We start from the raw sequence: 16,059 nt of genomic DNA, 5'->3' as shown, positions 1-16,059 counted from the left end.
GTTGTCAATTGTATTCTACAAAATCACTGCATTTACGTTTGAATTTATGTTTCTTTGTTGTAATATATACATTATGTATTTGTCTTCTATGATTTGTAATATTTGTCTCGATTGTGTTATGAATTTCACTGTTGATGAATATTTCTCTAACATACATTAAATAATCAAATCTTTAAAAGAAATGACAATTTTGTACTTCTTTTTCTTCTTCATGCAAACCGAGTAATAATGGATCTGAAGTTACAGAACCAATGCGACAAAAATGGTTATACTCAAAGTATCCCCTAGGTACCATGTAAATGCTCTTAAATGCATGTATGAACGAATGGTTTTGTTTTATACTTCTATAAAACGAATAACATTGTTTTCTATTTTAACTTAGTCACAAAAACATCAATAAATAAATGCCTTCTTCACTTTTCTTTGTAACCCCCATTAGGTAATGAACAAAATAATTCTAAATGTTGGCTAAATGGCAGTGGATTCATTTATTTCAAAGACAGTAACTGCACAAAACAGAACTAGCAATCAAGGGAACCAAAATTCTAGCGGAAATCAAAAGAATGTAATACAGGGAAACTGGCCGGACATGGAAAACAGACACACACTAAAAAGAACATAAAATGACCAAAATAATACGTACAAAGAAGAACGGTAAATGAACACATCGGACTCTACTGAAACCTGGGAGTGTGGACCAGGTGCACCGGTAGGACAAGCGTCCTCTGGTTTTCTAGAAACACCCGCCGAGCTGTTTATAGAAGTCAAGTCCGGGGTAGACGAAATTGGACAGGAAAACTAAAATACTTTGAACAAACCAGCCTTCCTGGGGCAGATGGATATACCGTAAAAATCCCTAGAATTTCTGTAGTGATGATTTCCATCTTGTAGAAACATAGCTCTGTTCCAGACGCCTAATTGTAAAAAGTCTAGCGCACAAAAAAATCTGTATAGTTACGATAAGCTCTAGTATAACGTATGATTTGTGATATAAAAAAATCAATGGATGTAGTGCGTTTTACAGACAAAAACAGTCAAGTATAGTAGACGTATAGTAAAATGTTTTGGCTACATCGGGTTCTGTGAAAACTGGTGCAGCATTGGCATCTTTTGACTTACATGAAACTTCAAAATTAAAGATTTCAGAGTCTTCACCACTTTGACAGTGAATCAATGTATTTTTGTTCTCGCTTTATCCATTTTCTTGCATAGACCTCAACAGAACAGCATCCATAGAAGTTTATAGTTATAATTCCAATTTATAGAGCGTAGTACGATGTACTTTGGATTTTAGTAGGGACCTTTCGTTTTCTGTTATGTTTAAATCACCCATAATTACGTGACCGTAAGGATCATGTTTTAATTGAGAGTTTTTGCAGGAACATTCAGTAAATTAGAAAGGTGTTAATTGAACATTGGGTATACCCTGCCAAGTAATGGAGAAATTAGGGAGATGGCAAAAGGTTAAACATGGCTTTACTAAAATAATTCACTTTACATTTTTGGAGTGTATCATATAATACCTCTGAATATAAACATGTGCAAGACATTCGATGCGTATATTCCACAGACGTGAACTAGCCTGTGCATGTAAATACATAGCCGATGTGTATATCAATCATTTCTCTACGTAAAAATGGCATGATACTTGCGCAAGAAAAACACGATGATATCCCATGTTCAGCATACAACAAAAAAGGTTCGTTACATAAAGACTGGTCTTTTTACATGCTGCATATATTATAATCATGTTTGTCTTACTTGCACACGACGCAAAAAGTGTCCGTTTGACATTTTAAGGACAAACAATTTAGAGATAGATTACAATCATTATTATTTTCAACATTGGCTTGGCACAGTTATCAAAAACACAGAAAACACCACACTCACGTTAAATTGTATCTTCGAATTCAGACCTAATGGTTATTGCGAGTTTTGATGTGCTATACACGCGTTTCAAAGACAAATGTATCATGAGTACATTCCAAATATTGAAAAACGACAATTTCTGTTATTAAAACATATTTTGAAAAAATTGTATAAGCGATCAGGTCCACTTTTGTAATAGTCTTTGTCATACTTCTGCAAGAGGTTTCCAAAATTGTGTGTCTATGGAAAGACCTGACACATCTATTCAATGTATTGTGGTTCTACAAAAGGATTTAGGAATTATGTGTATCCAGAGGTACTAGCCACTCCCATGATTCGCCAACCGATTTATCATATTACATGTTATTAACTAGAGTACAGAGATTTTGTGTATTTAGAAGGAACTAACACCTACAATCATGCACTCAGATATCTTTTCGTAGGAGATGGCTTATCTTAAAATATATCCTAGTGCCTACATTTACGTAACAGGACACAAACACTGATACAGTGAAGTAGTGCCTTCTAAATATATAGTAAGGTACGTATTTTAGTTGATATACCAGATGCATAGTAAAGTATGTGTTTTGGGAGATACTGTAATGCACACATCGGTACCCATTGTAGGTGATACTGTAATTGTACAGAAAGGTACTTAAATAAAATGGTATTCTAGTTGTACGGAGATATTCCAGCTGCACAGAAACGTACTTATTGTAGAATATATTCTCATGCAGTAAGCTATGATAAATGACCTATATAGGCACCTTTAAGCCACACAGAAGATAATGTTATCGCGAAAGAAAAACGTGATGCAAATGCCTGATCTTCACACCTTTCTACTGTCATTATCTTTGATCACCTTATCTAGGATTAGTTATAGTCAGGAATGTGAATCACTTCATTCATAGACGTCACATATATTATAAGGTAATATTACATGACACTAAATACTCGAAGTGCTATAATTTCTCTGACTTTTTTATATTTGATAGACAAATATGTATTTTATAACAAACAACCTGTTTGCTTTCAGCACGAGTTCAAAAGAGGCATATTTTACTTTCTTAATCTCGATACTATAAGCCAGAAATAATACAAATTTCTAATAGGTTCATTTTTTTTTCCAAAAATTATACTCTAAGTTATATCATATTGAAACGATATCATCGATGACTTGGCAAAATACTTTTCACTTAATTTAAGCCACTGCAACTTTTTGATCGCAGTTTTCATAAGATGTGTTATATCGAGAATTATATCGCTATTTTCACATAAACCACTTTATATGAAAATTCAAATTTTAGTTTTCATTAAAGAAACAAATAGTGCATATCACAAACAAATGTCCAAGTAATCTTTGTGACGAATCTTTATCTTTTGAAACAAAACGGTAAAACAATTATCAAGTTTTTTTGCTTCATTACCTCAGTATATTGTTTTGAAGTTGATATAATAATTTTTTTTACCAGTATGGAATAGTAGGGATTTTTATGCATTAGTCCTTGTTGTTCGTATAGTTGTTACATGAAGTAAAAAAGTCACAGTCGTACGACTAATTTAATTCTGATATACTTAATGCTATGTTTCCTCTTTATTCTGTTGTAGATAATGGTTAAAACATTTATTTAAGACATTAATCACGGAAACTTAATTTTATAATTGTTTTACCACGGGCTGGTCATTTATGTCGCATTGTTTTACCCCGAGCGATAGTGAATGGCAGCCCGTGATTTATTTCGATTCTAATAGGACTAGTTTCTTAATATTTCTGAATATACACAGTCAATGAAGTTGGTCATAGGTTTATTACTTTTTTTACAACGGGTGGGTTCTAAAGTTCTTTGAAGCACGTCATATTAGAACTGGTCACTTTCTCTTTCTATTCAACAAACTACCACCTAGCTCTGGTATTTGAAGTAATACCTTATTAGATCATGATTTTACTCCTTGTATTTATATAATGGTATATCGGCAAAAAAACTTAAGCGAGAACAATGGAAAAAATCAAATACATCAAAATAAAAATCCATGACAATAACGTAAATATAGGAAACAAAAACAAATAAAATAGATTACAAAAAATAAAGATATATATAGTAAAACCAACGTAACACAAACAAAACTAAAGCACTAACAATATAAACTCCTACAGCGTGGAGTGACATCATGTGCTCTGGACACGGGTAAACATGTCCGCCTGCCGCACCCGTAATATTGCAAGTGGTTGTAATCCAGTAATAGTCTTGCAACAATTATGTAGTTCATTAAACCCAAAGGTTCCCTTGAGCTGACGTTTTTCTATCTATTAGGGGTTGTTGTCTCTTAGACATATTCACCATATCCATACTCCTTATAAATTGAATATAGACAATGAAAAACCACCACAGAATCAAAAGAACAATATCTATACTTGTAAAAACGCCGGAACATTTGATCTTGAACTTGATAAACATTTTAATATATAAATTAATCTAGCGAAAAGGACAATTGAATTCAATTCCAGTATAATTTGAATAGAAATCAACGATTTATCTTCGTCTATAATCGGATGCAAAAATGTGTGAATTTTTGTATAAATTAAAATTTGTTTTATGGTACTTTTTAGATTCTTAAATAACAAACTATGTCAGTTGTATGTCCAAGCTTACACAATGAAACATCAATAAAGATACGATATTTTCAGACCTCCGAGGATGACATTCACCCCAATTATAGTAGTTGTCAGTATTGTGTTATGTAGAGTGAGTTGTGATGTCTCATGGAGAACAAAGCACTGGAATGAAATAAAATGTGCCATGGGTTCGCTTGATCAAAATTATGAGGATTACAAAATATTCATCGAGGCAGTGCTGTTGCGGCAGGGAGCCTTGGATCAGTATAAAAAACTCAAAAGAGACGGCTGTAAAAACAACAAGTCTCTGCCTCGAGACGAAACATTGAGTGAGGTATAAATGTAGATTATTCACAATTTCACCTGGTCCATGCTCCCAGGTTTTAGTGGAGTCCGAGTTGCTCATTGCTTTTGTTACTTTGTATGTATGATCTTAGTTACTTTATGTTCTTTGTTGTGTATGTCTGTTTTCCATGTCTGGTCTTTGTCCCTGGATTACGTTCTGTTGATTACCGCTATTACCTTGGTTCCCTTGATTACGCTTTGTATCTTTTTAGTAGAATGAGCAATGGTATTGTCTTTATATAGTGTTTTTGTTAACTATAATAACAAAGAATCGATATTTAAAGATCAAAATTGTCCCTATTTGCCGTCTTCTGTATTACGGACGGAGCTAGATTACTTGTGTAATCGACAAATGATAGAGTAGTGGTATTTTTTCTTCGATATTAATACATCCACGTTATGTAATTGCCAGTTTTAATATGTAGAAACTGGTTGTGTGGCAAAATATGTATTCATATGCGAAACACTTATATATATATATATATGTATATGTTTGTCTTCCTTGCAGTTTATCAGACGAAATGATACCGTCTTAGGAGCTTTGATTCGAAACCAAACTTGTGGGGATGATCTATCGATTGACAACTACGACCGTGTAAGTTTGATAGCGATCACAGCTTCCATGCATTTAAATCATTTTGTATGTGAAATGGTTCACACTTCCAGAGATGTAGTCAGACTTGCAATAGGAACAACGAGAACTATTGATGTACAGAGACTTGTGACGGGTATCCGAATGCATCAAAAGATATTTTTACCAAACCAATGGAGGGAAAATTTCTTAGCTAGTAAAAACAGATTGCAAGTATGTTACAATTTTGAAAAGATTATGAGAATTCACGTTTGACTAAATATAATGATATCGTTGATTCATTTACGTAATAAGATAAGGACACTTTGGAAAGTTGACGCTAAAATCATCAGAATATTCCTATATACTAGTCGATATATACAAGAGTGACTGAAAGAAAAACAAAGATAAAGTAAAACCCAAGACAACAATGAGGAAATAGAGAAAAAAGATTTGATAATTTAAAGTTTTCAAATTTAGCATCTTATTTTACCATTTGTAAAAAGGTTATCCATCTAACTAGCTGTTTTAAGAGTGCAAAGACGAAAGTCTTAATATGTTATGTATATATACGTAGTGCCTAAACGTTAAGATGATTGAAGATGAAATAGCAGAAAACCAAGGACGTATACTTCTTTACAAACAAATTAACCATGATGACTGGAATGAATTTGACCCCGCTGTAAGTAATAAAAGTAAGGCCATTAATAATTGATTTTATAAATATTAAAAAAAAACTGATATACCCATTATAACTTGATTATTTTACTAATACTTTTGCAACTTTGATAACCTTCAACACTAAATTTCAAAACAACATTAATATTCAAAAAATTATATATGATAAATAGGACGAACAAGGCTTCATTCCTTGTATTGCTCATTGCAAAACTTCTTGTTGTTGGATTTGGCTTCATAATTCGATAATTTTCGTTTTTAATACTATTTTGTGTATTCAATATTTTTTTCGGTTTTAGATCTTCTTGTATATTTGATTTTAATTCTCCTGATGATAGTTAATACATTGAAACACATGTACAACATATCGAAATTCCCAATATTATATGTCAATGGTTAAAGTTAAAAATAAGTTTTATCTTTCATTCCAATAAATGAAGTTATAATATAAATCGAATACACGCATAAGGAGACGGACATTATTATTAAAGCTAACTATGTATTCAAACATTCCGAAATGTCATTCACTTGTGCAAACACTCAACTACAGCTGGTAATTTACCTGTGCAGCATAACTGGCTATTTTGACAATTGAGGCGCTCGTATTTCGGTCATTGAGTGTTTGTGAAAGTGATTGACATTTCAGAAGGTTTGAATACATAGTTAGTTTCCTATAATGCCCGTCTCCTCATGCGTGTATGTGATTTACAATATAACTTCATTTATTGAAAGTGGTGTGTTTGACATCAAAAAGTGCGGCCGTTAATACTTCCGGTGATGTAGGTTATATCCATTGATATGTTAGGTACTCTTGTATAAGTATGATGAACTCCTAAATATCCAAAATATGTTTTTTTCTGGCGCTGAAAATGCCTGACTACATCAAACGCTAACATAAATTACACATACACATGAAAATAAATTCATACACTCCCAACGGAAGAGTGAATGGTTGTATAATCGACTAGGTTCAGTATACTATTGATATCTGCTTAGTGCATGTACAATTTGGAGCTTAAAACAGTATCATGGCAGCTTCATTCTCGTATACTTGGTAAATGCAAATGAGAACCACACGCATCCATCTAAAAACAATGAAAACAAATTTGCTAGCTTGGATGATTAAATACATATCTTTTTTCAAGATAAGGATGGTCAAAACATGGCACCTGAATGTTAACAAAAATGAAGCAATCAGCTTATCGATAACAGACAATTCTACCCAAAGACATTTCGGACCATGTCGAACTCGTTTTTTCTTATCAAAGATGAACATTATGGCCTATACATATTTCAGACCGTGAGAATGAGAGAAGGCATAAGGCCAAAAACCGTATATCATAACAAACTTTACCATTCTGGAAGTTAATAATATTAGGGCTGACAAAAATAGCTCAAGGACTTAGGTGTTTTCTTCAGGAGCTTTCTCATATTAGTGATAATCATGCATGTATGCATTTTACTGTTTTAGCCGTTTCCCCCTGAAATCCATGGACGTCTTCGAAGAATAATATCACATCACACACTTTATTTTCCACATGACATTTCGGACCGACGACCCGGTCAACACGGAGAACATCATCCGATCCGACCTCATGGAGATAGTAGACGATGTCAAAGGAATATAAACAAACCTGTCGTTCATAAGTTTTTACTTTTCTCGACAATTGTTTCTTCCGCGTTGTTAAGAGGTTAGTAGGTCATATATATTCCGCTCATTCTTGGGATTTATCACATTGTTCAAAGAATCTCTCCATGACGTCATAAAATACCTATTTTATTAAGGTTTTTTACACGTTTAATACGAGTTGTACATTCACACCGTTAGTTTAAATCGGTGTTAAGTTATGTTTTTTTAATAGATTGCGTTCATGTTTGCCTTCCATATAAGTAGAGTGTTGATGTTATCATTTTCTATTCTAATTTGGTGTTTTAGGAGTCCGTATCTATGACAACAACATGCCATGTTCTGTTGAGTATCTTGATTATCTCAGTAAACACTATGGAACACATGATCATGGATTCACACAGATAGGTAATTGCGGTTAAACACTAAACATTGACACAAATAGGTAATAACAGCTATCATATAGATGTCAGGCCTTCTTTTGTATTCATGATCACATGATAGTAAGTCATCCTTTCCAATTAATCATTCCATTTTGCATTCACATCAAAACATTCACACCGTAAATGTAACAACAGTTGCTGTTAAAAAATAGCAGATTTTGGAATTGTTGATTCGGGTAATTCATGTAATCAGCAATGTTCTCAATTCCACGTTATTTTCAAAAATCAGATTGCTTATTTCATTTCATACGATGTAATAGTTTTATCATTAATACCAATGTAACATGGTACATATCATTAATCCTTGACATGTATCTTTACTGGCTATTTTTCAACTATGTTATAGATATTGAAAGTATTATCAACAAAATACAAACCGGGTTAAGCTTGAACTCTAATTCCTGTCCAAAAATACATCAACCATTTAGTCATTCTTGGCACCATAGTCACGGCAAACGAGCAGCAATGGGGCATCACGGGTTACAAGCGTTGTTGAAAAATGGACACAGCTTATCTGACTTTGGTGGTCTAAATCGACACGACAATGACAGAGGACAAAAACACCCAAATGACTTTAGTGACAAACGTGCATGTAGGGGACACAATTCCTGGGACCTCCAGGACCTCAATGTTGAATGGGATACAAACAAGCTCAACTTTACAGACGTAAGAACATTCTTTTGTACATATTATGTAAGGTTTTTCGTCTCGAGCATGCTTTCTGGGATCGTTAGTTGCAAATTAGCACGTATTGTCCTGCTAACAAACACAATCATCTACAAACTCTTAATCACCCTTTACCTTAAGGTAACACTTTGTAATAAACAAATGAATTAAAACTCCATATACCATACAAGGTTCATTAATGTACAAGATTGTCAAGACATGCACCAAATAATTAGCTACAGATGTAAGACAGTCGTTCACGCCGTAATTAGTTTATACACAACTAACCATTTATTCTCATTCTATTTTATATTGCCCAAACAAAACATTAAAGACAAAACGCTTTATAAGAAATAAAATGCACATACCCTGTTGTTAAACCTAATAAAATAGATGAAGTGTCAGAAAAGCGTGTTCCGATAACTGTACTGATCAGAACAAGAACAGTGAAAGAAATAACAAGGAATACATTAAAACCCTGAATTTACCCTTTTTTTATTATTTAAACTAGGATGATCAATTGATAAGAACTTTCCTCGTTTATGATCCGCCTTCTCCTGGCGAAATTTTTAAGAAGTGTTGAAAATAAATAGTCAAAGGGAAATAACTCCGATAGAACATCCTCTTTACTCTAGAGTAAAATGATATGGTTTAATATCTTGAACAAAATTCCACCCTTTGTTAACTACTAACGCTAAATAATGATTTAATGCGTATTGAGACATATATCTTTTATGGGAAGCAAACTACTAAGGGGTCTTAAATAACAATTCACGAATTCCTTAAATACGATATTCAGACTGAAAAAAAGTTAATTCTCTATAGCAATGTTAACATACAACAGTGATTTTTTTTAAATGGATAATATTATTAGCCCCTGTTACACCGCGTGCATATTCATCTTCTCTACTTAATCATATAGTTGCAAAATCTGAACATACGGCAAATAATTCATATATTAAAAAAAACCCTAACTGTGTCTTTGAATTCAGATTATTAGACGGACGTGTACCTAAACTTAGGTCTTAAATGGTATTGCAATATTTTATATTAATAAATTAAATCCATTCTCTTTATAACTATACCTTTGTTCTTTATAGAGAATATCTGTTAGGGATATAATGGAACTTACACAAAGATCACGCAACCGTATTAGCAAGGCGGAATTCGTTGATGTCTGTCCAGTCATTTTGTACAGTTTGCTTCAAACAACAAACCTAAAAAACGATTCTGACAAAAGAGAATTTCTAAGTAAACCAACTGATATTGAAAGTGAGTTTTTAAAATTTTTCATCACATTTTATTATTTCCATGTCAACTGTTTTACCATTTTTTGGTTACATGTATTCAGTTTGTAAATATTTGTTGATTGGGTCAAAACAAGAACTTAGATTAGGACTTATCGGAAATAATGGCTAATACATTACAAATGGTAATCTTACATGTATAATCTGAAGATCAGAGGTCTACAATTTTAAATCAGTTTTAATCAAAATCAATTTAATTTTAACAGCCTATGGATTTGGAACACTGAGTACATTAATCATCAGTTTAGCGTCATGTGTTGGCGCATTGTTCGTTAAACTTACAAAATCACAGATTAGAGATTATATGATGGGAATGCTTTTATCTTTGTCAATTGGCTGTCTGGTCGGGGATGCCGTACTTCATCTCATTTCTGAGGCAAGTATACCGAGAGCAAATGATACGATTTAACAATTTAACACCCCTCGAAAATTCAATTAAATTTTTTATATGGTGTAAATTTATTAATATTTCAATCCTTGTTGAAATTATAGCATCGTCACGTTTCACTTGTATTTAATGTTCCAAAAAATCATATCGGAACATTAGTTTGTATAGAGTTTATAATATTCAAACACAGAAGCATTTTTAGTAATGAAAATAGATAAACAAACCGGTCATCAATTGTATATTATTAGTCAATACTATGATCTGAATATATGTTTATTTCTACAGTAACTTTATCATTGGAACTGTTCCTATATGGTTTTAATGAGCACTTCCTATAGTTTTTTTTTCTTTGAGTCTAGATTCTTGAAGATGAAGGCCATAACGACGAGATACATGTGACTAGAATATCCGGTACACTGACTAAACAATGTGCATTACTTGCTAGCATATATGCATTCTTTCTTCTAGAGCTGACGTTCTCTATTTTACAGAAACAAAGCACTCAGGTAGTGTTTTTACATGATATCTATTGAGCATTTTCTATACTCGAATCTATTGATTGCTTAAAATGTTTTAACAAGTGACGGTACATAATATCTTATCTCAGTTACTGTTTGTTTTTTTTTTCTTCGTGTTTTTTTTTTTTTTTTTTTTTTTTTATTAATAATCAGATATTTCAAACATGTATTGAGGTTACCAATTCATATAAAGCAAACAAAAGTAACAACAATGCACTTTATTATCGATGTTTTGCTTTTGAAGTTAACATCTTTTTTATTCAGCCAAAAGAATATTCCATCGAGCAAAATGAAGACGTCCATGAAAAATCAGACAAAGAAAATGGTAGGCAAGGAATAATCATTAATAACCGTTGAATAGGCTATTTCGAAAGGGATATAGATAATTGTTGTCAGGTTGTAAGGATATCATGCTTGGTATAAACATTGATTCGCTCATTGGGTTTTAAATTGAAATTTGCATATAAAAACTATATTTAAAAGCTGTTTTAGCACAACATGGGTTGTGTCCTTATTATATGACTTATGATGTACAATGATTCTCATGGGAAGAATTGCGATTGGTTTTACATACGATGGGAAGATAATTTTTTGTAGGTTTCAACTGGTATAGAGCTGGCATGTAAGTTGACTGCTAGAAGGCCAATTTTGTATAATTGTGTAATTTATATTCAGTTTCTTTATTTCTTTTTTAACAAGGAACTCAGACCTTTTTGGACGGATCTTTAGGTGTGTTGTGTAATATTTTCTTTGTGGCCAAATTTTAAGGAGAGAGTTGTGATCAGGACAAAGTACTTTAACCCCGCCGCAATTAATGCATCTATCGCAAGTCTGGAATTTCTGGTCTCTGTATATCTTGTATCGTTTTGTTTTACCTTTAGTGTTACTAGATTGTATAGAGGCAACGCTTGCGCTGTACCACCTGTGTATAATGACGCTAAGGGGCCAGTTTGAACCTGACCTGAGGTGTGAGGATTTCATCGTCGTCCATTAAAGTCCAATGGGTGGCCTTGGGCTGAAAAATTCTTTTCTGGTTGGATTGTTGTCTCTTTGGGATGCCTTGTTACAAACATGAAGAATTATTCATTATCCGACAGAGGACATGTTAATATACGATTGTTAAATCTTTGGAGGCATACAAAATAAAACAAGTTATGTTAGCAACAAACACTAACGACGCCAAATTTTATTATATTGTTTTTCTGTTTCGGCAATTGTCAATTTAATACAATTGAATGTCACAAATGGCGTGCCCAGTGCAGGTGCGGGTGTTAAAAGGATAGGTCTGCAGCAGCGCTAAGCTTGTCGTAAAAGGCGACTAAATAGTATTCAGAAACCTAGCCGGGGGCTAGGCGCTCTGCCCACAGAACAACTGGGATGTTTGCCCCAGGTGGTGTAATGGGGTACCCCTGGCATGTTACATGCTGGGGTTGTCAGGCTATAATACAGAAAACCTGACCGCAAACCAAAGTGGTGCACCGTGTTGGAAAAAATGTCACGTTCCTCGCATGTTAAAGAACCCTGCTGTGGTATTCAATAGAAGTAGGAACCTTTGCACTCCGCCACACGAGGCTAAATTGCCCAACCTTGCCCATCCCTCCCTTTTTCTAGTGGCAATCAAAATTTGTCGACCCTATTATCCTTGTGTCCAATCTTTTTTTCATTTCATCATCATTTCATGTTCATTTTATCATCCTTTTCATGTTTATCGTCTGAATATAGCTGAAATATTGCTGCTCGGACGTTAAACCCCAACAAACAAACAAACAAACAAACAAACACAAATGGCGTAATGGGATGTATATAACTATTTCAAATTACTACAATGTTTTTTACATTTGTTTTTCTCATTTAGATAAGACATCATTGGTATGGATGATAATTATCGGGGATGCTATACATAATTTTGCCGATGGTTTGGCTATAGGTGCAGCCTTCAGTAAGGATATAACTGTCGGTTTATCGACGTCAATAGCCGTCTTCTGTCATGAGTTACCACATGAATTGGGTTTGTAAATGTTGATTATTTCGATGATAGGGCAACTTTTTTACTTCAATTTTTTTAACTATTTTTAATGCGTTCAGAGTAACCAATTATTTTAATCTAGAATCATTTATTCTACCCAAACTTCTTTCGATGTTCTTTGGTGAGCCACTTATCTATATGAAAATATTTTTTTATACTCGTGTGCTGTGTGTATTTAAAATGTCAAACATACGCCAGAAATTTTGACATTAACTGCTAATGTATGAATCCTTAAAGTATTCAAAACGTTGGCTTTTAGTTTGCTCGTTCTGCACAATTGGTTACACATAATTAGACATTTAGATTAATTTTAGGTAACAGGGGCCATGTTAAAATATTTTTAAATACTATGAAATCAATAAACTCAATACATAATGAATGGAAAACGTAATTTAGCTTTGTTACATTAACGAACGTGAATACGATGTGTTGTAAGCCTCCCCCTCTCCTCCGTAAATCTCTGGACCCACCAATTATCATAGTCTGAAGAAATACCTAGCCAAATTACGCGTTCTTTTTAAGATTTCCAGATTATATTTAGGGGTGGCTTCGTAGTTTGTCTGATTTTGTCGTATTGACTAGAAGGAACCCCACCTCATGATTGTTATTGAGGGATACAATTTCTGCAAGGATAGCTTCGGTGCATGATTATACTAAGGTGTCATTTCCTTCCCTATTTCAATTCTGCCTACATCATACACTAAGTTTACGAATTTCCCAACAAAGAGAGGTTTCAACCCCCATGAACTTTCCCATGGATTAGCTATCTTCCGTATATGACAGGATATTCCGGGCCAAAAATACATATACAATTGCTAACGGTTTTGAAAACATATTTGTTGCTATAGTACATAGTAGGTATAATATATAAAAAAATCTTCTCACCAAAACACAACTACGAATCTAATCCATGTAAATGTAGATTTTAAAAGGCCATGTGAATGCTTAGCAAATTTGCATTTGCACACTTACATGCCGTATGCGAATTCCAAGTTAATTTGCACATGATTTCCTTACGTACGTAAATTTTCGTCATGCGAACGATGCTTAATAGAAGAAGAAACTTGCAGAACAGCTTCAAATATCACACACGTTAAGTAGTAGTCTTCGTAAGAATCATGCAAATTCTGAAAGTGATGGCAAACATTTGTTGCTTTATAGGTGTATATGATGAAATGTATATTTATTCATTCCAATCTGTCTGCTCTGAGGAGATATTAATCACGTAGAAAATTCAACGGTTTGTTTTGCATTGTGGTATCATTTACAGAGTTATCTCCCTTATTTTTTAATTCTTCAGTACATTTTATGTAATATTTATCTCCTAAGAACAAGGGATATATGAAAGTCAATTTAATTTCTGTTTACTAAAACATTTTAAATAAAAAATAAAAAAACTATAGGGTTTCCAACCATGCATCACATTTTGCATGATTATCTTAATATGTACTTTCTATACATAGTTTGTTGTATTTTTTATTCTTATAGGTGATTTTGCTGCTCTAATTAATTCTGGACTTTCTGTTAAAAGAGCTCTTCTCCTGAACTTTACGTCTAGTCTTACAGCATTTATTGGACTTTATATTGGAATTGTAGCAAGTTCTAACGATGTGGCGAGGTCATGGATATTTGCTGCTGGTGCTGGAATGTTTATGTATATTGCCTTAGCGAATTTAGTAAGTATCAAAAATTCAAATTTTTAAATGTTATTCATACATTCAAAAATATGATTTTGCATTGTATTTATTAATGCCCAACACAATCCTAAGTTGAAATACCGAAATCGATTTCTTTACGCGAAACAATCGTTTGGTTTGTTTTTTTTTTTAATAGGGAAGGGGAATTAAAGGCTCTTTTTTGGCACAAAGTACAAATTAATTATCGAATGTTTATTTGTTTTATTTAGAGACTTAAATCGATATAAACTGAAAATTCTTGTATTAAATTTTAAACAAGAATTAAATTGCACCGAACTAAAAGCACTCCCCTAATGAGTTACTTTGGTGAGTTTCCGGTCAAATTTCTGGCAGAGAATAGGTGTCAATACCAAAGAACCAACTTACTGTTTATTGAATATATTCGCTATTACATAGTTACACAGTTAACCGTGAGGGAAATATTTATTTGTTTCTTTCGTGTGGAAAAATACAGAATGTAAATGAACACAAGATTAGCAAAATCATCCATTTTAACAGTTTCATTACATATAATTGTAAAACCATTGTGACAAATGCATTAGTAATGCATTATTTTTTCTAAATACATTGAAACATATCGAAGGCGAATACTGACATATGAAAACTTATCTAAATCATACAATTCTACATCATTACAATCATGCTTTCCTTTGATGATGAAAGTATACGAACAGTTGGTTTTGACAGTAGTTATGTGTGACATTAATTTATTTTGTTATTCAGGTTCCAGAGGTATTGGAGTACTTCAAAAAGACAACCAATATGTACATGTTCCTCAGTTTGAACTTTGGACTTTTGTTGGGATACGTGTCAATGTTACTGTTAGCTATTTACGAATCGGACATTAAACTATCTAGCTGAAGATTAATGAAAACTAAGTTATAGCCATGGAACAATAAAGTACTGTTTTTCTCTCTTTGCTTATATATATATATTATTACTTACTGTATACTTCCGATCAGTGGGTTTAGTTTATTTTCTGTGCATTCGGCTTTAAACTTTCTTTAAAATACGAATTTGTGCAAATAATGAAAACAATATAATTGCAGTAGGCTGAGTTTTGCATTCTACTTATTGTTTCTACTTTCATAATGTGTTTAATATCTATAAATATGGAATTTAAACAAACAATTTCAATTATTCACTGGGAGTTACATTCATAAATTGCATATGTATTCTATCTTTACAATTCGAAAATGATTAACAAAGCATCATCATTTTTTACATTAATTTTTTCAGGTTAGTTTCATTTCTAAGCGTGAAATGAAACAATATCATAAAAAACGATTGATTTGTGTTGTTAGTGCATT

The 16,059-nt window shown here is 32.9% G+C and overlaps 1 protein-coding gene across 3 annotated transcripts; it reads left to right on the top strand.

The window, feature by feature from the left end:
* The first annotated feature begins 2,275 nt into the window (after positions 1-2,275).
* LOC148600249 (uncharacterized) lies at positions 2,276-15,673 on the top strand. Of its 3 annotated transcripts, none has more exons than XM_088558724.1 (14): positions 2,276-2,410; positions 4,556-4,817; positions 5,337-5,633; positions 5,977-6,081; positions 7,549-7,768; positions 8,014-8,112; positions 8,494-8,813; positions 9,914-10,085; positions 10,327-10,496; positions 10,868-11,014; positions 11,291-11,351; positions 12,882-13,034; positions 14,541-14,728; positions 15,473-15,673. In XM_088558724.1, exons 2-14 carry the CDS (start codon positions 4,566-4,568, stop codon positions 15,608-15,610), a joined length of 2,322 nt encoding a protein of 773 aa, XP_088414850.1. In that variant the 5' UTR covers positions 2,276-2,410; positions 4,556-4,565; the 3' UTR covers positions 15,611-15,673. The 3 variants fall into 3 exon arrangements, with proteins under 3 accessions (XP_088414850.1, XP_088414848.1, XP_088414849.1); XM_088558722.1 differs by lacking the exon at positions 2,276-2,410 and adding an exon at positions 2,713-2,799; XM_088558723.1 differs by lacking the exon at positions 2,276-2,410 and adding an exon at positions 2,730-2,799 and having other exon boundaries at positions 4,478-4,817.
* The last annotated feature ends 386 nt before the right edge of the window (positions 15,674-16,059 follow it).

The sequence above is a fragment of the Perna viridis genome, chromosome 13 (genome assembly GCF_037379345.1).
Source record: "Perna viridis isolate PV_CMFRI_1.1 ecotype Kerala chromosome 13, ASM3737934v1, whole genome shotgun sequence".
In the NCBI taxonomy this organism is placed as follows: domain Eukaryota; kingdom Metazoa; phylum Mollusca; class Bivalvia; order Mytilida; family Mytilidae; genus Perna; species Perna viridis.
The sequence above is the reverse complement of the archived record's forward strand: the minus strand, read 5'-3'. Positions and strand labels throughout refer to the sequence as shown.

Coding starts and splice junctions, on each gene's coding strand:
- LOC148600249 (XM_088558724.1), top strand. CDS start 4,566: ATGACATTCACCCCAATTATAGTAGTTGTCAGTATTGTGTTATGTAGA. Junction 4,818..5,336: donor GAGACGAAACATTGAGTGAG/GTATAAATGTAG, acceptor TCTTCCTTGCAG/TTTATCAGACGAAATGATAC. Junction 10,497..10,867: donor TACTTCATCTCATTTCTGAG/GCAAGTATACCG, acceptor CTTTGAGTCTAG/ATTCTTGAAGATGAAGGCCA.